General features: G+C 31.6%; 9 protein-coding genes across 9 annotated transcripts; 5 read left to right on the top strand and 4 right to left on the bottom strand.

The window, feature by feature from the left end:
* The first annotated feature begins 360 nt into the window (after nt 1-360).
* Nucleotides 361-4,160, top strand: ASCRUDRAFT_75856 (uncharacterized protein). Its single transcript, XM_020193241.1, has one exon. It carries the CDS (start codon nt 399-401, stop codon nt 3,801-3,803), a length of 3,405 nt encoding a protein of 1,134 aa, XP_020047444.1. The 5' UTR covers nt 361-398; the 3' UTR covers nt 3,804-4,160.
* Nucleotides 4,161-4,534: 374 nt separating this feature from the next.
* ASCRUDRAFT_34467 (PRA1 family protein) lies at nt 4,535-5,127 on the bottom strand (the record flags this gene model as incomplete). The annotated part of the gene is made up of 2 exons (XM_020190522.1): nt 4,535-4,996; nt 5,059-5,127. The coding sequence occupies 2 exons, from the start codon at nt 5,125-5,127 to the stop codon at nt 4,535-4,537; spliced, it is 531 nt and encodes a 176-aa protein (XP_020047443.1).
* An 826-nt stretch (nt 5,128-5,953) lies between these two features.
* On the top strand, nt 5,954-7,988 carry KEX2 (kexin KEX2; the record flags this gene model as incomplete). The annotated part of the gene is made up of 3 exons (XM_020194546.1): nt 5,954-5,976; nt 6,134-7,593; nt 7,717-7,988. The coding sequence occupies 3 exons, from the start codon at nt 5,954-5,956 to the stop codon at nt 7,986-7,988; spliced, it is 1,755 nt and encodes a 584-aa protein (XP_020047442.1).
* Nucleotides 7,989-9,352: 1,364 nt separating this feature from the next.
* On the bottom strand, nt 9,353-9,796 carry ASCRUDRAFT_8084 (L domain-like protein; the record flags this gene model as incomplete). Its single annotated transcript, XM_020194540.1, has 1 exon — nt 9,353-9,796. The coding sequence occupies one exon, from the start codon at nt 9,794-9,796 to the stop codon at nt 9,353-9,355; it is 444 nt and encodes a 147-aa protein (XP_020047441.1).
* Nucleotides 9,797-10,333: 537 nt separating this feature from the next.
* Nucleotides 10,334-11,596, top strand: YTP1 (Ytp1p; the record flags this gene model as incomplete). The annotated part of the gene is made up of 1 exon (XM_020194539.1): nt 10,334-11,596. One exon carries the CDS (start codon nt 10,334-10,336, stop codon nt 11,594-11,596), a length of 1,263 nt encoding a protein of 420 aa, XP_020047440.1.
* Nucleotides 11,597-11,791: 195 nt separating this feature from the next.
* ASCRUDRAFT_75854 (transcription factor TFIIE subunit TFA1) lies at nt 11,792-13,331 on the top strand. Its single transcript, XM_020193240.1, has one exon. It carries the CDS (start codon nt 11,797-11,799, stop codon nt 13,240-13,242), a length of 1,446 nt encoding a protein of 481 aa, XP_020047439.1. The 5' UTR covers nt 11,792-11,796; the 3' UTR covers nt 13,243-13,331.
* A 26-nt stretch (nt 13,332-13,357) lies between these two features.
* On the bottom strand, nt 13,358-15,775 carry ASCRUDRAFT_70349 (uncharacterized protein; the record flags this gene model as incomplete). Its single annotated transcript, XM_020191784.1, has 1 exon — nt 13,358-15,775. One exon carries the CDS (start codon nt 15,773-15,775, stop codon nt 13,358-13,360), a length of 2,418 nt encoding a protein of 805 aa, XP_020047438.1.
* Nucleotides 15,776-16,934: 1,159 nt separating this feature from the next.
* ASCRUDRAFT_34436 (uncharacterized protein) lies at nt 16,935-20,135 on the top strand (the record flags this gene model as incomplete). Its single annotated transcript, XM_020190520.1, has 2 exons — nt 16,935-19,381; nt 19,451-20,135. The coding sequence occupies 2 exons, from the start codon at nt 16,935-16,937 to the stop codon at nt 20,133-20,135; spliced, it is 3,132 nt and encodes a 1,043-aa protein (XP_020047437.1).
* Nucleotides 20,136-20,466: 331 nt separating this feature from the next.
* SUB2 (ATP-dependent RNA helicase SUB2) lies at nt 20,467-23,262 on the bottom strand. Its single transcript, XM_020189237.1, has 2 exons — nt 22,821-23,262; nt 20,467-21,876 (listed from the first exon to the last, which is right to left on the bottom strand). The coding sequence occupies exons 1-2, from the start codon at nt 23,089-23,091 to the stop codon at nt 20,798-20,800; spliced, it is 1,350 nt and encodes a 449-aa protein (XP_020047436.1). The 5' UTR covers nt 23,092-23,262; the 3' UTR covers nt 20,467-20,797.
* Between the last annotated feature and the right edge of the window lie 267 nt (nt 23,263-23,529).

The raw sequence follows: 23,529 nt of genomic DNA, 5'->3' as shown, positions 1-23,529 counted from the left end.
ACAGTGGTTAGAATCAGAAAGAGTTGGAAGGAATGAAAGCAGAAAAAAAAAGAAAAAGAAAGGATATTTATCTCACCGCGCTCACGAAAGGTGATCTTCTTAAGCGCCGAGCAGGGTAACGTTTGCGCGAACCGCACAGGGAGCCGGAAAAGAGATTAAAAATAGCACCAACCTCGCGCACCGTGAGCGCACAGGTCACGCGCCACAGGGTTAACCCACCCAGTGCTAAGTTCCAGCGCTAAGCTCAGCGTTTAATCGCCACCAAATTTCACCGATGATTCACATTTTTCAGTATAAAAACTTTAATGTTTCCTCTTTTTCCAAACTTTCTCTTCTGCTTGCAACCATCTTCTGAGGACGCTTAAACGCCAGAACCACCATCCACTGCTTGCTATACTATGTCTTCTGATCCTGCCTTCAAGACGATATCCACAGCCTTTGAAACCCCCTTGAACGACGACAGATCCTACGATTTGATTGAGCTCTCCAACAAGCTCCAGGTTTTGTTTATTCACGATCCTCTGTCCTACAAAAGCGCTGCCTCGTTGGATGTCAATGTCGGTTCTTTCAACGATCCTCCGGATCTCAATGGCCTAGCCCATTTCTGTGAGCACTTGTTGTTTATGGGAACAGCAAACTATCCAGATGAAAACGACTACCAGAAGTTCCTTTCCAACCACTCCGGCTTTTCCAACGCCTTTACGGCAAACTACCACACCAACTACTATTTCGAGATTGACTCGAACCATCTCATCGAGGCCCTATTGAGATTCAGCAGGTTTTTCATAGATCCTCTTTTTCTCCAGAGCTGCCAAGACAGAGAAATCATCGCCATCAACAATGAAAACAACAAGAACTTAAACGACGATAACTGGAGATACTACCAGGTCTACAAGAAAATCATCAATCCATCTCATCCTTTTTGCCAGTTTTCCACCGGTAATCTAGACACCCTTAAACATCATCCAGAATCAAAAAATATTAACATCAGAAATGAACTAATCAAATGGTATGACTCCCACTATTCAAGTGACATAATGAAGTTGACCATCTTATCGAATCTAAACTTTAATAAGAGTTTAAATGACGCTGAACATGATGCAAATGATGATAAAATTTTGAAATATAAAATAGTCAACTTTTTTAACCAAATTCAAAATAAAAATTTAACCAAAGACCCAACAATTTTCTTTTACAACAGCATATCAATCAAATCGGATCTAAACCACTTGAAATTAATCAAATTTAAACCTGTCTTGAAAAATAAATCTTTGCAATTAAAATTTCATTTGCCTATATCTTATCATGATTTCTATAAATATAATCCAATTTTGCTCATCTCAAATTTAATTGGTCATGAAACGAAAGGCTCCTTATTCTATTACTTGAAATTTATTAAAAAATACATCCTAGCTCTAACTACCTCAACAGATTTCATTTCAAATAATAACTTACTCTTTTTAATCAACATTTCCTTAACTGATTCAGGTTTTGAAAATTATCAAAAACTTATTCTATATATCTTCCAATACTTGAAATATTTAAAATCTTTATCCAACGATCAAATTTTTGAAAAATTTGATGAATTGTCCCAAATTTCTCAATTCAATTTTAAATTTAAAGAAAAATTAAACTCAAATTTTAAAACCGTCTCAAGTCTAGCCACTTCTTTACAATCTTTAAAATATTTTGATTCAAAAAATTTATTAAACTACCACTTTCCATTTGTTAAAACCTATAATTTTGAATTGATTTCAAAAATTTTAAATGACTATTTAGTTCCAGATAATATATTGATTTTTCTATCAAATTATCAATTTGACAAAAAAATTGATGTTCCCTTAGTTGAACCCTATTACAAATCAAACTATTCCATTCATGATATTAACCCAACTCTCTTAAATGATTTACATAATTGTCAATTGAATGAAAATTTCCATTTACCTATTGAAAATCCCCTAATTCCTGCTCATTTTAATTTAATTTCTGACAACAATAATAATAATAATGATTCTTCTCTTCCTTCCTCATCCCCTCCTGCAAATACTGACAGCGATGAGAATTACGTTAATAATGACCTCTCATGTCACAATAATATTAACGACGCTAATAACATATCTATTACCAATGGTAACTTGGACACTTCTCCTCTTTTATCAGTTGAAACCACTTCGACTACTGATAAATTAAATAGCTCAAAATTAGAAGATCCGATTTTATATAAAAATAATGACTATATAAGAATTTGGTTTAAAGATGATAAGCTTTTTAATCAACCAAAGGGTTTTATTTCAATTAATTTTCAAATCCCTCATTTAAATGATTCTCCAGTAAATCAGATTTATTCCCAGTTTTTGAAAAAATTATTAAAGTTCGAATTAAATGATATCTCTTATTTTGGAGAATTAATCAGCATCAACATTGAATTGAATGTTCTATCAAACGGGTTGCTCTTGCAAATTTCTGGCTTTAATGACAGATTTGATAGATTATTAGAAATTTTATTTGAAAATCTAATTGGTTTTCAAAATGACTCCTCAGTCAATAACCAATCAAATTTTGAGTTTATTAAAGATGATATTATTAAGGAATTGAAAAATTCACAGTTGAATTCTCCATATTATCAAATTGGCAATTACTCATCAAATTTACTTTGTGAAAATGATTGGACCATCAATGAAAAATTAATTTTTTTTGAAAACAATGAAAATTCTAAAGAAAGTGCTATTACCAATGGAGATATTAAAGGCGGTAATAATGTCAACTTTGATAGTAATGACAAAATTAAACAAAAAAATTATTTGACCTTTGATAAATTCCAAAATTTTCTTTCAGGTTTATTCACTCAATGTTACTTGGAAGTTTACATTCATGGTAATTTCACCATTGATAACGTTAAGACCGTTGAAAATACAATTAATAAACAGTTTTTCAATAAAATCAATTGGAAAACTTTTATTCCTAATCAATTAAATTATCCAAGAAATTATTTATTGCCTGAGGGTTCCCACTATAGATACAATATTGACTTGATTGATAAATCTGATGTGAATTCATGCATTGAGTACAATTTTCAAATTGGCGATGCTTGTGATATGGTTCACGATCTTCAAAATCCTACTGATTATGATTATTCTCTTGATGATGATTTTTCACCAAGAAAGAAACTTGTTTTAATTGAATTATTACATGAAATTTTTCCAGAGCCTACGTTTGATCAATTGCGAACAAAAGAGCAATTGGGCTATGTTGTCTTTTCATTAATCCGCCGTATTAGAAATTATGTTGGGTATAGATTTATTATTCAATCAGATAAAGAATCAAGTTATCTTGAGACAAGAATCAATTCATTTTTAACTGAGAAATTAAAGGAAATTATCTTAAACTTGACTGATGAACAATTCAAATTAAAAGTTCAATCACTAAAGACTGAATATAGAAATATTCTTTTGTTTAAAAATATGCGGGATGAATTTTCATATTACTTGAATAAGATCTATACCAAATTCTACAATTTCAATCTTATTGAGAAAAAGTTCAAACTAGTTGACGAAATTAATAAAGAGGATTTGGTTAATTTTTTTAAAAAATATTTTCTTGATGAAAATACTTCAACTAGGTTGATTATTTATTTGAAAACCACTAATGAAGAGATCATCAGAACTCATAATCAAAATAAAGATCAAATTGATCAAAATCTAATTACCAAATGCAAAGAAATTAAATCCAAATTTGCAGCTCAATCAGAGTTTTTGATGAGTAAGACATCATCTCCAGTGAGTCCTTTAAAAAAAATCCCTTAGTTTTTTATTTTAATTATAATCTTAATTATATCTCTATTTATTTTAAAAAGGAAATTTACTTCTATTTTGAAAATGTTTTTGTCATTACCTTTATTTTTGGTTTTGTTTTTAATTTTTTGATTTTGTTTTTTTTAATTGTTAGGCTTTGTTGATGTTTATCATTTTCAATCGATATCCCTGACTAACTAATCATTAATTAATAGCTTTTTATATTATAAAACATTACTACTTTCCTTCCCCTCCTGTTTCCTTTATACTATATACTACTTTATATTTTATATTTTATATTTTATATTTTATATTTGACACATCATATATTACATATTATACACTCCTATTTTATACCATAATGTTTTTTGCATATTTAATGATAAGAGTTGGTTTTGAATCTTTTTTATGTTGTTTTTTCTTTTGATTCTTTACTTATAATTTTAACTTCTGATATAGATTGGACAGATTTCACTATTTCTACTCAATATGATTTTCTCTTTTAAGTTTAATAACTAACACTCATTTTATTTTATATATTTATTCACTTTTCAAGTGTTGCATTTGGTTATGTATTATCAATTTGTCATTAATATACCATATTTCAACTTCTGCTCGATTGTATATTTTTTATTGATTGTGTATTTTCGTCGATTGTAGTAGCTTGGTGGAATCTCTACAGAAACAGCAGTAAGATATATTCATTTATTAACTCTGGCTCTAATTAAATTGTTTTTCCAAAACTAAACAACATCACTGCCATACAACTCCATGGGCTTCTCAAACATGATGGCGTGTGTGAAGATTATGCTTCCACTAACACTAAAGAGCCAAAATATCACTGAGAATGCACTTGAATAGAGCAAAATTGGGATAGATATAATGAAAACAAACACATATAACTGGGTTTGACTCAATTTTATGGACGAACCAATTTTGATCTCTTTTGATCGAATTGAGTTGATCAAGTAGAGACTGACTATCATGAACACTAGTCCAAATAGTAGTAAAAGATTTTTGATCAAAGCATAGAAAGAAAAAATTGTAAATATTAGCAAGTAGTTTGAGAAAAAAAACATGAAGTTGTGATACAATCTTTGCTTAACATTGGCTAAAGACGTGGGTTTGGACAAGCTTTGAAGGTTAAAGAATTGTTGGAACGATCTCAAGTTGGAGAACTTGGATTGTATTTGGTTGGTGTCGCTCTGTTGGTTGATGGTGAGTTAGTTGAAGCACAGAAAAGACAAGAAGGGAATGGTGTACTTACTCTTATCCTCTCAAAGTCGAATCTCCCACTGAAGGAAGAGAACTGAGCTGGTGTGAACTGCGATTGCATAGGATTCATGGTCGTATTGTGATGTGCTGGTGCTTCTTCTGCTGTTGCTGATAGATCCAGCTTCTGGTGATTCAATCTGACTATCCTGAAAAGATAAACTTGTCAAATAGCTTGCCTTGTTTGCTGATCAATGCAGAGTTGTCGCTCAACAGACAATAGCCATACTCTTCAAAAACCTTAACCCCAATCATCCTTTGCAGCTCACCAGAGCCATGTCTGCACTAGTCTCTGGAGATGCTCAATCTGTCGATGCTGCTGGTCCTTTCCAGTGTCTTTTGTTGCCTTTCCAGCTAGAGGAACCACAGCTGCTTGGTGGAGCAGCCTCAAATTCTACTCGATGTCTTTTGCGTGTTGTGTGTTTTCTTTGAGGTCCTAATCTGACATCAGCTTTATGGTATTATTAGATGTGGTATTGCAATTAGGATTGTTGGCTTCTTACTTCTCATAATCACTAAAGAGATCAAGAGCTGTCTAGGCTGGGTTGAATAAAATGAGACAAAATAATCGTTTATCTTGTTTTTACTTTGTTTTTTATCGACAGCTATCAACAATCCACGCATACTAGGATGATATTCTACAGCTGTGTGTTTGTTTTATTTGCTATTATATTCAGCTTGGTCAATGGAAAAACTGGCACTGAAATAAATTACAGGATCCCAGCAAAAAACTATGACTCAAGAAATTATTTTGTATTGGAAATACAGGAATCTAACATAAAAGACCTCCTTTCAAAAATATCAGGAATAACTTACGAACATCCCGTCAGAGGTCTAGATGATCATTATGTGTTTTCTATTGGTAAAGAAAAAGATGGTTTTTTGCAAGAATGCAAAACAAAGAGAAAAAGAAGTATTGCCAACGATTCAATCACCAATGACTATAAAACAATAAAATCTTTTTATTCAATAAGAAAAAAAAAATTATTTAAAAGATTGCCCATTCCAAATGCTTTATCAGTATCGCTGCTGGCATTGAATAAAATTGATCATTTGAAAAAGGATTTCAGTATTAATGATCCCGAGTTCCCAAACCAATGGCATTTATTTAATAAATATTATCCCCAAAGAGATCTCAATGTCACAGGATTATGGTATGAAAATATAACAGGAAGTGGGATAGTTACTGCTATAATCGATGACGGAATCGACTATAATTCAATTGATTTGAAAAACAGCTATTGCAAAGAGGGATCCTGGGACTTTAATTCGAATTCTGATTCACCATTGCCAAAATTATACAATGATTATCATGGTACAAGATGTGCAGGAGAAATCGCTGCTAGCAAAAATGATGGCTTTTGTGGAGTTGGAATTGCTTATGATTCAAAAGTCTCTGGAATAAGAATTTTATCTGGAGAAATTACAAACGAAGATGAAGCCGTAGCGTTAATTTATCGGTTGGATATCAACGACATTTACTCATGTTCATGGGGACCAAATGATAATGGACAATTACTTGAAGGACCAGATAAATTGGTTAAAGAGGCATTGATTAAAGGTGTAACTGAAGGTAGAAATAATAAAGGTGCTATTTATGTATGGGCCAGTGGAAATGGTGGAAAAAATGGAGACAATTGTAACTATGATGGATATACAAATAGCATTTACTCAATAACAGTTGGCGCAATTGATTATACAGATTATCATTCCAGCTATTCTGAGGCATGTTCTGCGGTACTAATCTCAACGTATTCATCAGGATTTGGAAAAAATATATATACGACAGATATTAATGGAAAATGCACCAATAAACATAGTGGAACATCAGCAGCAGCACCATTGGCAGCGGGTGTTTATGCGTTGTTGCTAAGTTATAAACCACAGCTAACATGGAGAGATGTTCAGTATTTGACAATATTATCATCAGTCGAAGTTGATATCAAAGACAAGAGCTGGAAAAAAAGTTTTATTTACAATAAAAGATATTCTCATGTTTATGGATATGGTAAAATTGATTCATACAAATTAATTGAATTGAGTAAAAATTGGAAGAATGTCAAGCCTCAAAGCTGGTATTATTTGCAAGTATATGATATCAATGAAGGTATTAACGAAAATGATGATATTGATAATATTAAAAGTAGATTTCAAAGTCAAAAAGATACAATTGTCAAAAAAAACTTTAAACTATTTGTTGATGAAAAAGAATTGAGATTAAATAATTTTGAAAGGATAGAACATGTTAATTTAATTATTAATTTGGACGCATCTATTCGTGGTAAAGTTGAAATAAATTTAATATCGCCCAATGGCATCAAGTCAGAGTTAGGAGTTCAAAGACCACACGATAAATCTAATGAAGGATTTCGAAATTGGTCATTTATGTCAGTTGCACATTGGAATGAAAGTGGTCATGGAGAGTGGATAGTTGAAGTTGTTAATTATGACAATGAAAATAATAACGTATTTTTAAAAAATATTCAATTGAAATTATTTGGTGAATCAATTCACTCAAATAAAGCGCAAAGTCTTGAGAAATTTGGTTACGCAAATATCGCACCATTAATTGAAAACAAATTTGAGAACAATTCCCGAGTTGAAGATATCAAGAATTATACTATCACTAACCAAAATCTTGATATAAATAAAGATTTTGGAGAGTTTAGCATGAATGTGGTTTTAATCATGTCTTTGATTTCATTAGGTGGTTTTTCTGTTTTGGGGATGTTTTACTGTTTGTTTGGCTTTAAATATGAGATAGCCACTGAGTCTGAATTTGCGCTATTGGAAAACAAAGACAGTGAAAGCGAAGAAGAAGAAGAAGAAGAAGCAATCTCGAAAGATACAGTAGAAGCACCTCGGAATGGGATTGGAATGCTGCAAGAAGAGAGTCCAAAAAATGTCAGTTCTTCCGGCAATTGAGATCTATTTAAAAGCCGAATCGGACAATTTTTTTGTTTTGATTCTTATTCTCTAAAATACATACTATCAGTAGTACTTATTTTATTTTTCTTTTGTTAGTATCTCTATATGTTCTCTTTTTTTAGCTGATTATCTAATAACAGCCGGTTTCTCATAAGCGGAAATTTATCAGATATACTAACTCAAAGCAAAAATTCAATGGGAGAAGAGGGAAGAAACAAATAATGAAGAAATAAAAAAGCTGGAAATCGTTTGATTTGGACAATTCTTGGGTTCAAAATTGTCAATGTATTGTTTGTGGAACTTTATTGAGGTAACTGCTCAAAACTTTCTCAACAAGATAGAAATAAGTATAAAATTTGAAGTGGAAATGGAAATGAAAATAAAAAAAATGCAATACTTGGTTCACTAAGTGGATATCTCCAATTATATTTATAGAAAAAATAAGAATGATAATATATAAATTAACAATAAAAATCTTTTAATGATTAACAAGATTGAAAGTTTTTATGTGATGGTAAAGACAAAATTTCCACAATTTCAAATCCTCAAGAAAGTGGTTGGAAAATGAATGTTGGTAACGCCAGCAATATTAAGAAATTGAGTATAAAACTTTGATCAGCTGTTACAGATCGTGAAATATATATCTTTATGAATAATAACAGAATAGTAAGACGCATCCAAGAATTGGTAGGGTTCTATCTCAACCTGAAGCTACAATGTTGTGAGAAAGCAGCAGAAGCAGCATCTCAAAAAGGAGCGCCATTATTTTAGAAGCGTTGAAATTTATTCAAAGTTTGAATGTTCTTTGAAATAATCTTCTTCAAGCAAAGTAACTTTTAAGCCTGGAAAAATTTTCATTAATATACCAATTTCAACCTGGGATAAGTATGTATCTTTTAATATCGAAATTTCTTTAATATCAGGCAATTATGAAAGATCTTTTTTGTTAAAACTCAATACAGATTTAGGGAGAATCAAATGACTTATGTTATTCCAGTTTGCTAGTTCCTTCACTTGTTGTAATGGATTCGAAGTTATATCTACCTTTATTTTCTAATTTTTCGAAAGAAGAACTGGTGAAGCTGTTCTTCTTGTCAATAATCTTTTGAATATTGAAGTGAAGGCCTTTCAGTTTCTTTTGAGTCATCTCTAATTTGTTTAATCTTATTGCAACTTAGATTTATAAATGAGCAATTATTTAATTGTTCCATAGATGCTAGTCATCAAATGTAACAATTTGGTTGGAAACGATTCAATTGTGGTTAAAGAATTCTCTGCTAAAACTGATTCTCTTAAGCTAACAAAAACAATAAATGAGTTGCTAATATCCAGGGTATTTATATCGGCTAAATCTAATATTTTTAAATTCGATAGCCCTTCAAGTTTTTGAATGCTGTAAATTGGCTCACAACGAGGTATAATTCTTTTAAATTTGGCAATGCATTTAGGTTTTCAATATTTTTCAGAGAATTCAATAACAACTCAAGTCGCTCTGATTTTTTGGATTTGGAGACATCATTGATTTTCGAAATGGAATTGTTTCTTAAATTTAGTTCAACTAGTCTATCGCAGCCAATTAAATCTCTAAAAACTCTTAGTCTATTAAAAGCTAATTTTAAGGTAACCAAGTGTTTTGGAAATGAAACATTTTCACTACTTTTAATTACATTATCGGATAAATCCAAATATTCTATCGGATCAGAGAAATAAATATTGTTCAATCGGGGAAATTTATTATATGTTAATTTGAGATTTTTTAAACTTTTTAGCTTTAGCAAACCAGATTCTATTTTGGATAGGTTCATACCATCCAGCTGTAACGTACTTAAGTTAAATAAATTATAATCCACATATTCATCCGAGAAGAGTAATAGGCGATTAAATTTAAAATTTTTAGATCTACTATCACTTTGAGATTGAAGATTATTCACTTAATTTGTCACCAAAGTTGATCACTATTGTTTCTTGCTAGTTATAGACAATACAAAGAATATGCTTACTTTTATAAAAACAGAGCGAAATATCGATGTTTAAATAGTAAGGTTTTCCTTTATATATATTTTTATCGTTTGCCTAATTCTCCGAATTGCATGCATTGACATGCATAAGATCAACCCAATCAAATGATTTTATCTCTTTCAGCAGTTTTTGTTTTTTGTGTTTTTTTTTTGTTTTGAAGCCTCTTTCCATTTTTCTTCACCACAGTGGCTATTTAGTTTTAGTTCCAGTGCTCTATCAGTAAATTGAATGCGAAAATGCGTGCCCAGATCAACAGAACATTATTTATATTCTCTGTGTTACTACTCCTCTTGTCCACCGGAACAAATGGTAGCACTCATGAGATGGAGGACAATGAGGATGCTGAACTCAAGGACCTCAACCATAGGGAAGTCGGTTGGAAAGCACTTCACTGGATATCATCGTTGGCTTTATTACTACTATTACCGTCGATATCTACAGTGCTATCATTTGCAGATGAACACTATTTATCAGTTTTTGCTCAGTATATCTCTGCTTCTTACTCGATTCTTGAGGTATTGTTTTTAAGGTTTCCTGATGGTGATGGGGTTGAAAATAGAACTTCGAGAGGTACTGCATGGTTTTTAATGGTTTTGACATGTTTTACTGCCTTTGTAGGAAGTTTGATCTCAGGATCAAAATTCTTTTTTTTAAAGAATAAATGGAAGAGTGGTGAGAGATCACTAATAGTTTTGCATAGAATCCTATCAATGTTATGTTTATTAACTGGCTGGGTTAGAATTTGTTTGGCTGTTGTAGCATTGTTCGGATTTTGCAGAGATTCTCATACTGGTCAATGTATTGCTCATGGGATAATGGGAACTTCATTCATACTTTATGGATCGTTATTATCGATAGTATTGGTTTTACCATGGTTAAGAAATGGAACCAACCAAAAAAATTCCCAAGAATTCTATGACTCGATAGTTATAACGGTATGGGGTTTTGTCAATACATGGACAGAACATCGTTGGGGCAAAGAACCATGGAGTCATTCAGATTATCAACACACCTCAATGGGGATAATTTGGTGGTCTGGAGGATTTTTGGGTGTATTTTTAAGCAAGAATAATCAAAGATCTTTCATTCCATCGGTAATATTGATATTTACCGGCTGGGCCATGAGCGTTCACCACCAGCATTTGGAAATTAGCACAAAGGTTCATTTTTTCTTTGGATTGTCGCTAATGATTGCTGGACTATCGAGGCTCATTGAGATAAATTTTGTTTTAAATAACCAAAGATCAATATCGAATAAAATTCTCCCTTTCCAGTACTTGCCATGTTTTTTCTTGGTTGAATCTGGTTTGTTGTTCATGGGTGCAAATGAACAACAGTTGGAGCTTGTGAATTCCTTACACGCAGACCACTCGGCTTATATCATGGTGCTAAGTTCTGGTGCTTTTCTTATATATTTCTGGGTGCTCCTATTGCTCGAGATCTACTTGTACTTGGTTGGGATAGACAAGCTCTCTGGGCAAGACTGTTCCAATGGCAGCTACCAGAGATTGGACGAGAACAGCACTCACACCAGAAACGACATTGAGCTCGAGTCCTTCAGCGACAACGAAGCAGGCTCTGTGTAGGCTCTGTAGGCTCACAGCATTGCTCTGAATAAACAGCAAACATTTCTAGCAATAGAGATAAAGAGATAAAGCGATAAAAGAAACAATAAAAAGACAAAACCTTATCGCTCTATCGCGCACGTGCTCCGGCGTTTTGATAAAAGCTGAAAACTTTTGTTGGTTCTTCTACTTTTCTTACGATTCGTGCTGTTGAGCGAAAGATGTCAAGTAATAACGATGAGATAGATGCCACCATTTCTTCCTTGATCAGATATGTCTCCAGGAACTTCTACGGAAAGTCATACGTTCTCGTTCTCGATGCGATCCTCTTGCACAGTGTTTTGTCTGAAGAGGATTTGTTATATTTGCTCAGTTTCCAGAAGAAAGAGCTAAAGGCCCTATGTACAAAATTATGCGAGGACAGACTATTGACAATGGTCTCACAGAAGGAGGTCATACAGAACCAGAACAGCAACTACTACAACAGAAGTAGAGGTTCCACCCCAGGTTCTACTCCAAACACACCCTTGAACAACAGCTCTGCCAATGGGAACAATGCCACCTCTTCAAATGCAAATTCTTCATATGGTTCATACGATAGAGAAAGAAGTGGTCAGCCTTCCTACCAGAGATATGTGACAAAAATATACTATTTTATCCATCATTCTGAGGCAATCGATTCTATCAAGTACAAAGTAAATAGAATTGTCAATTCATTGAAGGATGAAATGAACACCGATTCAATATCCCAAGGCTATATCTGCCCCAGATGTAGACAAAAGGTATCTCAAGTTGACTCAGTTCCATTGTACGATGACAACAAAGGTGAATTTGTTTGCGATGTCTGTGGTGCCTATTTGATTGATGACGATTCTTCTAAGATTGCCACCTTAAAACAGCAAAAACTAGCTAAATTACAACACCAAATTGACCCAATAATTATTTTACTAAAAAAAATAGATGATCATTGGATTCCTGAAAATGATTTCAATTCAGCTCTAGCCAAAATGATCCCAGCTCAAAGTAACTCAACCGCTGCTTATACTGTATCAACTTTCAATAAATATAAAAACCCAAATACCACTTCAAATAACAATAGTTCTTCCTCGGTAAACTCGAATAGATCCACGATAACGACTTTACATGTCAATATCACCGGTGATAATGAAGAAGAAGAAAAGAAACAAAAAGAGGAAATCGAAATTAAAAGACAAAAGGCTATTCTTAACGCTCTACCTGCATGGCATCAATCTTCAACTGTTGGTAAAACTGATTTAAACATCACTTCCAACTCTACAAATAATAAGGCCAATAACAGTGCTCAAAATAACAATACCAATAATAATAATAATAAAAATGCCAATAATAATAACAATACCAATAATAATGGCAACAATTATTCAAGTTTTAATAATGATTCTAGTAGCACAATTTCAAATGTTCTATCCGCTAAAACTAATATCACAATGAACGATAACCATAATGATTCTACCCCCAATACAACTACAGTCTCTAATAATAATGCCAATGGCTCTAATGATGCTCAGGATTTATTAACAGATTTCTTTACAAAATTGAAACAGAAAGAAAGAAATGATGATGATGATGATGACAACGATGATGATAGCGATGAAGATGATTTAGCTGAATTTGAAGATCTTTTATGATTATCTATCTAGTCGGATTTTTCATATATATTGTATAATAATTATATAGAATAAAATCAACCAATAAATGAGTATATATTCTATATTCTAAAAATTATATCATTATTAATGGGCATTAGAACTTACTAAAAAACTTCTTAATTCTATAATACTCAAAAAGAAAACTTTCATGTATGGCAGATGTTTTGTTTCTAAAATTATAACAATCACTAAGTGTTTGGTTAATATCTTGTTCAAAATCATCAACTGAATAAGCAAATTCTGTTTGTTGGACATCATTATCATCTTTAAAAATAATAAATGGTAAATTTTCAATTGCAAACGTTCTTAATTGAGAAAATTTTCCAATTTCAGAAACAGTTTTAATCAATTCTTTATAATAATGCTTGATGACTATCGAAAAATCAACAGGTAAAAACTTTTTTAATAAATCATGGTTTGTATCAACTCCCAAATAATTATTCATCCCATCCTCACGATAATAAACAATTTTACTATCTATGTTGTGTTTATAAGATAAATTTATATGAAAATCACCATAGATTTCATTGAATTTTGTAGTGCTATTTAATCCTAAATAATCATTCAAACCTTTATCAGAGGCTGACACGCCAAAGCTATTAAAAAAGTTTTGAAATTCAGTTAGTCTATCGTAATTTTGTATAAGTGCATTGTTTAGATCAATTAGATCCATGCCCTTAGGATACTCTAATTTCGATTTTAAAAAGTTTAAAAACCGTTGACATGTAGAGCATAGACAAAAATTAATGGATTTTTGTTTTAAAAAACTAATTTTTTTTTGATGATTTGATTCTTCATTACCGAAATCCTGAAATGTTTTATCAACGTATTCAAATAGTAAATAGTGTAAAAAAAATTTTGAAAACTCTCCTTTTAAATATAAATGATTCAAACTCAGCAAATTTGTTAATTTTGAATTTAGAATAAACTTTTTCAAAGTTATTAAAATTTTGCCACAAAATGAATCTAAATGGTTTAAATAATCATAAACTTCAGTGTAAATAGAATCGGATGTATAGCTTGAATAGTCTTTAAAATCCAAAGAAATTATTTTGATATTTGGTAATTTAGTGAAAACTAGAGTAAAACAATCGTCCAAAGCCTGTTGGTCATTAATTGGGACTGCAGAAAAAGCAATTTCTTCCAAATTTATTATATTATTATTATTTTGTAGAATTGTATGTATAATAGTTTTCATACAAGTGCAGTTATTAGGAGTATGAGTAAGTTGACATAAAGTATCTAAAGTGAGTTTTTTCAAAAAGGGATATTGAAAGATTTTAGTGAAAAACAAGGTTGATTTTTTATTTACTATTGACAAGGAAAACTCATAGTTTAGAATAAGATTCAAGTTTAAATTGGGATTTTGAACTTCGTTTAATTTGTTTTCAATTGCAAAGGATTTATAATCTAAAATAGTTAAAATGTTTTCATAAATGTAGTTATTATCCCAAAGATGTAAGATGAGCAGTTTCATATTTCTATATGTTTGTAATGAGCTTTTTAATAGAAGAATTTGATATTCATGTAATTGAGACAGCACGTAGTCATTAATATCATCGTTGTTATTTGTAGTAGTAGTAGTAGTAGTAGTAGTAGTAGTAGTAGTAGTAGTATTGTTATTACTATGATTAAGTATGATATTTTGATGTTGAAGCAAATTTAAGGGCTTATTATAAAGATATTCAGCTCGATTATGGACATCAAAATAAGAATAATTTAGTAGATTGTAAGAATTGGGTTTTAACCAAAAGAATCTGATATCAGTTGATAAAATTTGAAGAGAACGATGTAAAGACATGTCACTGAATTCAATCGAGAGTAGATTATGTGAGAGGTTTATTATATCTTCGATTAATATATTGAGAACCATACAGTCAAATAAATTTTGCTTGAATGAATTTGTGGTCAAATCAATAAAGATTTTTTTAACTTTTGATTGCAAAAGTGGTTTTAGACGAAAAGAAGTAGCTAGTCTTAGAATGCATTTGAAGAATTTTTCTAGTCTCAAAAAATTGTAGATTCTATAACAGGCATTATAACTAATGATCTTGCCATCAGAATCTCTCAAATAACTTTGGTTTAGATATTTTTTGAGCGAATCTGAATCTAAACAGTCATAGGCTATTGGTTTGACATTGGATAAAAGTTTGAAGGGAATTTGAAAATAAGTCCAATTGATGGGAAACATGTTTTGATAATTTTCGTTATCGGGAATTAAAAGTTTATAATCTTGGATGTAAATATTTCTGTATAGTTTATCAGTGGATAAATTATAAAATAAAGAATTGGTTAAGGCTAGATTGAGTAGTTCTTTTTGAGTTAGGCAATCAACAATGATTGTTAATATATGACGAGGCAAGATTTCAATTATACTTTCCTTGACTTTTGGGTTGTTATGGTTTAATATTTCGAAAAGCTTGGGTTCATTTTCAGTGAAACTGGTATCAGTGATAACAATTAAATCTTCATCTGAGTTCGTTAGCTGGTCTGGAGAACTGTTTGGTGACATTGTGGTTGGTGCAAATAAAAACAAGCAATGAGTAAGTAAATAGATAGAGGTTTGTCAGCAACTGCAAATCAATAAAGAAACATGGCAGAGGCAGAGATAGAAACCATTTCATAACTGTATTCCACTCTCAATCAAGTGAGAGGATATAATCAAAATGGACCTGACCTCGAAAACCCCGTTTCGAACACGTAAGATCGGGATAAAATCAAACCGGAAAATTGACAAACGTACCGGTGATTTTCGGGTTTCTGCACGTCAATCCGGTTCGCTATCGACCACTACCGGAAGCCGAACAGCGCTTCCCTCCTTGTGGTGGTTTTCTACAGGCCTTTTGAGGTTCGTGAAGTCTTATCTTCACACAGCACTTACTCCCGAGTCTTATCTTTAAGGCCTATCTTTAAGGCCCATCTTTAAGGCCCGAAGTGCTGTGGGCCATTTCATAAATATTTATTGAAAGAGACAAGTTTGCGCAACTATAACGATAACTAACTACAAAGCGAGACTAGAACAGGGTGCATCAGAACTTGCCTGTAAAATCAATCTCACCATCTCTGGTTCCATTGTCGAATGTTGAGGCAGAAGGCGTCGAGCAATCGCAAGCAGGTTTTTCACCACAGGCACAACTTTCTGGCATTTTGGGTCTGAAGGGGAGAGAAATGGGGAGAGTGGAGGACTGTAGGGTGTTTGTAGAGTATGATACGATACGACACAATATAATATGATAATATGATGTGATATAGCAGACTGCAGAGTATTGTCTAAGAATATTATCTAGAAATATTATCTAGAAATATTATCTGGAAAGACTGGCTAAATATGAATTGGATACTGTTGGAGAGGCTATCTAAGAAAGAGCACTCTGGTAAAAGAATAACGAAGACATGGACTGATATTTATAGGAATGGCCCTTTTCCAACAGCCAATTGTCTCTGGTCGATTGTTCTCTCCAGTTACTTCCCAAAGCTAACGAGGTCGACTTACTGGGCTTTTGTATACCAAACTTTAATGTTCCAGCTGAAATGTGTCTTTTCTCTTCTTTCTCCAATATATATTCACCCCAAATTCATGAAAGGTTCATGCAAAGCTCATGAATAGTCGATGGCCCATATCCTCCTTCTCTCGCTGTGCTTTTTATCGAACCTCCTGGCTCCTGTCCAAAATGAGCACTTCTTCGTCTACCCCCATCTATACTGAGCTGAAAGTCAACCTCAACAAACCTCTTCATGAACACAGAGAATACAGATTTTTCACTTTGCAAAACCAGCTCGAGGTCTTGCTAATTCACGACCCTGATCCTACCCACATCAAATCCACTGCTTCTTTAGATGTCAACGTTGGTTCCTTCAGTGATCCTCCACATTTAGAGGGCCTAGCTCATTTCTGCGAGCATTTGTTGTTCATGGGCACCAAAATGTTTCCCAATGAAAATGACTATCTGAAATTTCTATCAAACCACTCTGGCTCTTCAAATGCTTATACTGCGACTGAACACACAAACTACTATTTCTCCATCGACTCAAACTATCTTCTTGAAGCTCTAGTTAGGTTTAGCAGGTTTTTCATTGATCCTCTTTTCTTAAAGACCTGTCAAGATCGAGAAATTATCGCTATCAATAACGAAAATAACAAGAATTTGCAAAATGAACATCGAAGATTCAACCAAATCTTCAAATTCTTAATCGATCCTATTCATCCCTACAGCAAATTTACAACTGGTAACTTGGACACTCTTAAACATGATCCAGAATCAAAAAACATTGACATTAGAAATGAGTTGATAAATTGGTACAACAACCACTACTCAAGTAATATAATGAAATTGACCATTCTATCAAATTTAAAAATCAATGACATTAAATCAGAAATTTTCCACATTTTTAATCAAATTCAAAATAAGAATCTAAATTTATCTCAAATTCAATCTTACAATAACATCCTAATAAAACCAATAAACCCTCAATCAAACTGGATCACCTATAAATCAATAAAGGAAATTAAATCTCTAAAATTAGTATTCCCCATAAATTTATCAAAGGTTGATTATTACTCCTACAATCCTTTTAAAACCATCTCCCATTTAATTGGTGATGAAACTGATGGCACCCTATTGAAATACTTGAAATTTAATAAAAACTGGTCCACTAATCTAATGACAAGTTTCCAGCTAGTCTCTGAAAATAATTTTCTCTTCATAACAGAAATCCTTTTAACAAAGTCTTCTTTCAAGAATAACGAAATCATCTCAGAAATATTACTCAATTTCTTTCAATACATCAAAATGCTATCCTCCTTAAATGAACACCAATTACGAAGAATTAACAATGAAATTGACCAAATTTCAAAGATTAATTTCAGATTTAAAGAAAATTCCTCCAATGATAATAACACTGTTTCAAAATTATCAAATGACTTGCATCTCAATGAATTCTCTAGAGACCATCTTCTCGACCATGATTATAAATTCACCACAAAATTTAATTTCCACAAAATTAACCATTTCTTAAAGTTGCTCAATCCTGATAACCTATTAATATTTCAAGGAAATAATGAATTTGAAGGGTTACAATTACCTTTAAAGGAAAAAATATATGGCTCCCAATACGCAAAACAATCAATTAACCCAGCTTTACTAGAAAATTTGAAAAATTGTCTTCCAAACCCAAACTTCCACTTACCTGCTCCAAACCCTTTGATTCCTCAAAATTTCGATATATTAAACCAAAGACATGATATCTCACACATGATGAAAAGACAACCTCTACTATTAAGACAATCAGATTACTACAATATTTGGTTTAAACCAGATGATTTCTTTGGTCAACCAAAAGGAAATATATATCTAAATTTTAAAACCCCAATAGCAAACTCATCTCCAATCAACCAAACTTTGACAGCCATCTTTTTAGAATTGTTTCTTTTAAAATTCAATGATATGATTTATTTTGCAAAACTTGCCAGCATAGGTTTGGTAATGAGCAGAAATACTACCGGTTTTAATATAATAATTCAGGGCTTTAATGATAAAATTTTGTCCTTTTGTAAAAGTTTGTTATCGGATTTAGCAGATTTTCACAATGACACAGAAATCATTAATTCTCAAAAATTTCACATTGTCAAAGAACAAATAATTAAATCATACATGAACTCAGAATTTAAAGAACCCTATAGACAAACTCTTAAATATTTTAAAAATATCATTCACGACCAGTCATGGACTTCAGATCAAAAATTGTACTATTTGTTTAATGAAACAATTGACGAAAATAGCACATTGCAGCAGAAAGAATTTATAAACTTAGAATCGTTCAAGGTCTTTTCTAAGCAATTGTATGATCAGCTTTTTATTGATGTTCTTGTTCATGGAAATTTCAAAGATTCAATTGATTCGCCAATTGCTGATCAAATTGAAAAAATTATATACTCATCTTTCGTTAATAATTTGTCATCTCAAAACTTGGATATTGCAAAATTATATCTGAATCAAATCACAAATAGTTATCGTTCCTACTTGTTACCAAAAGGAAAATCTTATTCTCATAAAGTTGTTTTTAAGAAAAATGAAACCCCCAATTCAGCTATTGACTATTTCATCCAAATAGGTGATCTGTTTGATATGTATAAAGGTTTTGAAAGCATACACGAAACAATGACAAACATAGAGGATGATGCCACAAGAAAACATATTAACAATGCTAGAAAATTAATGATGTTGTATCTACTTGATGAATTTATCCACGAGCCTGCTTTCAATCAGCTAAGAACAAAAGAACAACTAGGTTACATTGTCTTTGCCAAACCTAGAATGGTTCATCTGACGGTTGGTTATAAAATCATTGTTCAGTCACATAGAAGTTCAAAGTACTTGCAATCAAGAATCAATAATTTTTTCAATAATTTTATGAAAGATTATATCCACAATCTCACAGACAAAGAATTCGAAGTGAAAAAGAACTCACTAAGGATTAAATTGAAATCATCAGTTTCACAGCCAGTGAACTTCCGAAATTTAAATTCTGAGTTTTACTTTTATGCTTCCAAAATCCTGTCTAATTTTTATAATTTTGATTTAGTTTTCAAACAACTTTTCCTTCTAGGCTTTGAGGACAATGGATATGAAATCACGAAACAGGATATTATCAATTTTTACGATGAATACTTTCTTAATTCTAAGAGCAGTGCTAAGCTTATCCTTCATTTGGTTTCATCGAACAAGAAAACTGAAGACCAGAAAATTAAAGATCTTCAAATAAATGATGGTGATTATGACGAAATAACAGATATAAATGATGCCAAAAGTCAAATGGTGTTAACGAAATCTCCAATACCATTAAAACCACTTCAAAATTATTATAAATTATAGAGTATTTTATAGATAGATGTTCCTAGATATTCTCACATTTTGTTTCTGCATTTTATTAAAAAATAAATTGACATACGCCTCAAACAAATATTCAGCCATTTGTTTTAATACATCAATGTAATTTTCAATTAAAACTAGTTCTAACTTTATTAAAAAAAGCATTTCAAAAACCTAAATTGTAGATATTAGTTTCTATCCTGTATCTGACAAATCAATTTATTATTAACGTTAGATATAAACTAGTGACTAATGGACTTTCTCCTTCTTGATTGATAAGAAAGATACTATTGAACTGCCCGTAAATTATATTTCATTCCATGTTCTCGATGGTTGTCTTTCAGTGTGGTGTGGAACAAAAAAGTTGTAACCATTTTTATTACTACTTATTTGTTGAGATTAATCATAAGGAATACAAGTTCTATTGTAAACAGGAACAGGGAAGATAGAGAAATAAATCAATAGTTATGTAAAAACACTAAATAAAAACGGAAAGTTTGAAAGTTTGAAAGAATAAAATAATATAATAATAAGATTTAATTTTCACCGAAAACAAAATCAGAAACATTTTTTCAATTTATTTAATATTAGAGATACAAAATAATTTTTTTTTCAAAAAAGTTGAAGAAAATCACCTAAAAAGATAAGTATAGATGAGAAAACAATTAAGTATTCATGTAGGTTGATGGGTCGACACCTTCCTCAGGGAAGTCTTCGATTTTGACATCAAATCTGTCTTGAATTTTAGATAAAATTTCTTCGTCGGCAGATGATGAAACAAAAGAGATTGCTAAACCTTTGGTACCAAATCTACCAGCTCTACCAACTCTATGTAAGTATTGATCAGCTTCATTTGGTAAATCATAGTTGATAGCTAGATTGATTCTTTCAATATCGATACCTCTACCGAAAACATCAGTTGAAACACATATTCTTTTGTTGAATTCTTTGAAAGATCTATATCTTGCAATTCTTTCTTCTTGAGCCATGTTTGAGTGAACAGCAATAGAAGGAAAGTTGCATTGACATAATAAATTGTTTAATTCATTAGCTCTTGCAGTTGATTTGACAAAAATAATAACTTGGTTGAATTCAAGGTTATCTAGTAATTCTGATAGTTTTCTGTTCTTTTCAGCCTCACTTAATTTGATGTAATATTGTTGTAGACCATGTAAAGTCAATTTAGCTTCGTCATCGACATAAATTTCTAGAGGATTTTGCATGAATTTTTTACAAATTGGTCTAATATCTTGAGACAAAGTGGCAGAAAACATCATGACTTGTTTTTGGTGAGGAGTTGATCTGAAGATGTCTTGAATATCTCTTCTCATATCAAAACTTTCCAAGACTTTATCACATTCATCAATAACAAAGTTTTCAATATTATTTAAACGTAAAAATTTTTCACGAACCAAGGCGTGTAATCTACCTGGGGTACCAACAACGATGTGAGGACAGGTTTCTTTATTTTTCAATTTTTCAGCGTCTTTTTTAATGTCAGTACCACCGTAAAAGACTTCAGTACGAACATCAGGCATATATTTACTAAAACGAGAGTACTCGTTTTTAATTTGGTAGGCCAACTCTCTGGTGTGACAAATGACAATTGTTGAGATTTTACCAGGAGATGGTTCAAGCTGTTGTAAAGTAGATAAAACAAAAACAGCGGTTTTACCTAGACCTGATTTAGCTTGACATAAGACATCAGTACCAAGAATTGATTGTGGAATACACACTTGTTGGACTATAATTAAAAAAAAAATGTTAGTTTAATTTCAACAGTAAAAGATTATTTTTATTTTTTTTTATTTTTTTATTCTTTCTTTTAAGAAAAAGAATACAAAAATAAAAAGAATTGAAGTGAAGTGAAAATTAAAACTAGTTGAACTAGGATTAAAAAACAATTCAAGAGTGAATAATTAATTTCCAAGTAAAAATAGATTAATAATGAATTTGGTTTGATTATCCCTGTTTGGTTATATTGGAATTTGATAATTTAAGATATACGTTTTATGTGATAAAAGTGAGTAAATCCAAGTCAATCACACTTTTGTTTTTCTTTGTTTCTGAGTAATTTGATTGTTCAAAAACAATTGACCATTTTTTGTTAATGAAATGTTGAATAAGTTGAGAAAACAGGAAAAAAAGATAGGCAATTGATAATTAATAAAGGTTTTTAAAGAAATCAAAGGATCCATGTAAAAAATAGTCTAGATAAATAAAACAAGAAAAGTAAAAGAGAGGTGATGTGGTATAATATAAGAGTAAAATACAATGTGATATAATATATGGGTTTTAAAGATGAAAAAAATGAATAAAATTGCTTAAAGGCCTGAGATGGTTGAAGATAAAACCGGTTGAAATTGGTTGAAGATAAAATAAATTGAAAAAATGAGTAAAAAGATATAAATGGAAAATGGATAGAGATAGAAGTAAAGGATATATGCTTTTGAAAACATGGATGAGATTAAAATAGAATATGGATATGGATATGTATATGGATATGGATATAGATAGAAATCGGTTAAAGGTGAGATAGGAATCGATTATAGTTGGTATAAAATCTTGAATTGTCAATTCCAATATAAGCAAACCAAAGATATAATCAAGTCAATTTCATTAAATTTCTTTCAATTGAATACAATAGGATGGAGGAGGTGATTATAATAGTTGGAATAATTTACTAACCTTCAGATGGATGTTCGAACCCACAATCTTTGATTGCTCTGATTAGTTCGGGCTTTAATAAGAAATCATAAAAGGTTGTGGCATGAATTCCAACATAAGAACCCTTTTTATCTTCAGCAGTTGATGAGCCATCAGTTTTCCTTTGATCATCACCAATTGAAGATTTATTATTATTTAAATTACTTTTACCATCTGTGGAAGTGGAAACCGGTAAAACGTTAATTTCTTCATCAGAGTAATCTAAAAGCTCTTCTTCACTTTCATGAGACATCTTGGACGATTTCAAAGTGTTCTGTGGGTCGACTGACTAATTTGTAATAGATATATGTGTGTTTGAATGATCCTGAGGAAAAAGAGAACCAATTGAAGAGAATAACAGAAAGGATTGCAGTTTCAGCGAAGTGATAAAGAACTGGGAAAAGTGGTCAAAAGTTGCTTCTTCCACGTTTTGCTTTTTGTTTTTTTTCAAGGAGGCAAAATTTCAATGCAAATTTTCACCCAAAAAACTGCAATCACGTGTTGTTAGTGTCAACGTGATCCGATACATTTCCGGTAAATCCCGAAGAAGCAGTCATCGGCAGGCATTGTAGAGGACCCGCGTATGAAAACAATCTAAGACAGCAAACTGCTGGAGAGTGCGTGTGCATTAAAACCATAGCCATGGTAGAGGTCTATGATATCAATGAATGCCATCTTACCAGTACTACGA

The sequence above is a fragment of the Ascoidea rubescens genome, assembly GCF_001661345.1.
Source record: "Ascoidea rubescens DSM 1968 unplaced genomic scaffold ASCRUscaffold_6, whole genome shotgun sequence".
Classification (NCBI taxonomy): Eukaryota; Fungi; Ascomycota; class Saccharomycetes; order Ascoideales; family Ascoideaceae; genus Ascoidea; species Ascoidea rubescens.
Note: the sequence above shows the minus strand (reverse complement) of the source record. Positions and strands in the feature narration are given on the sequence as shown.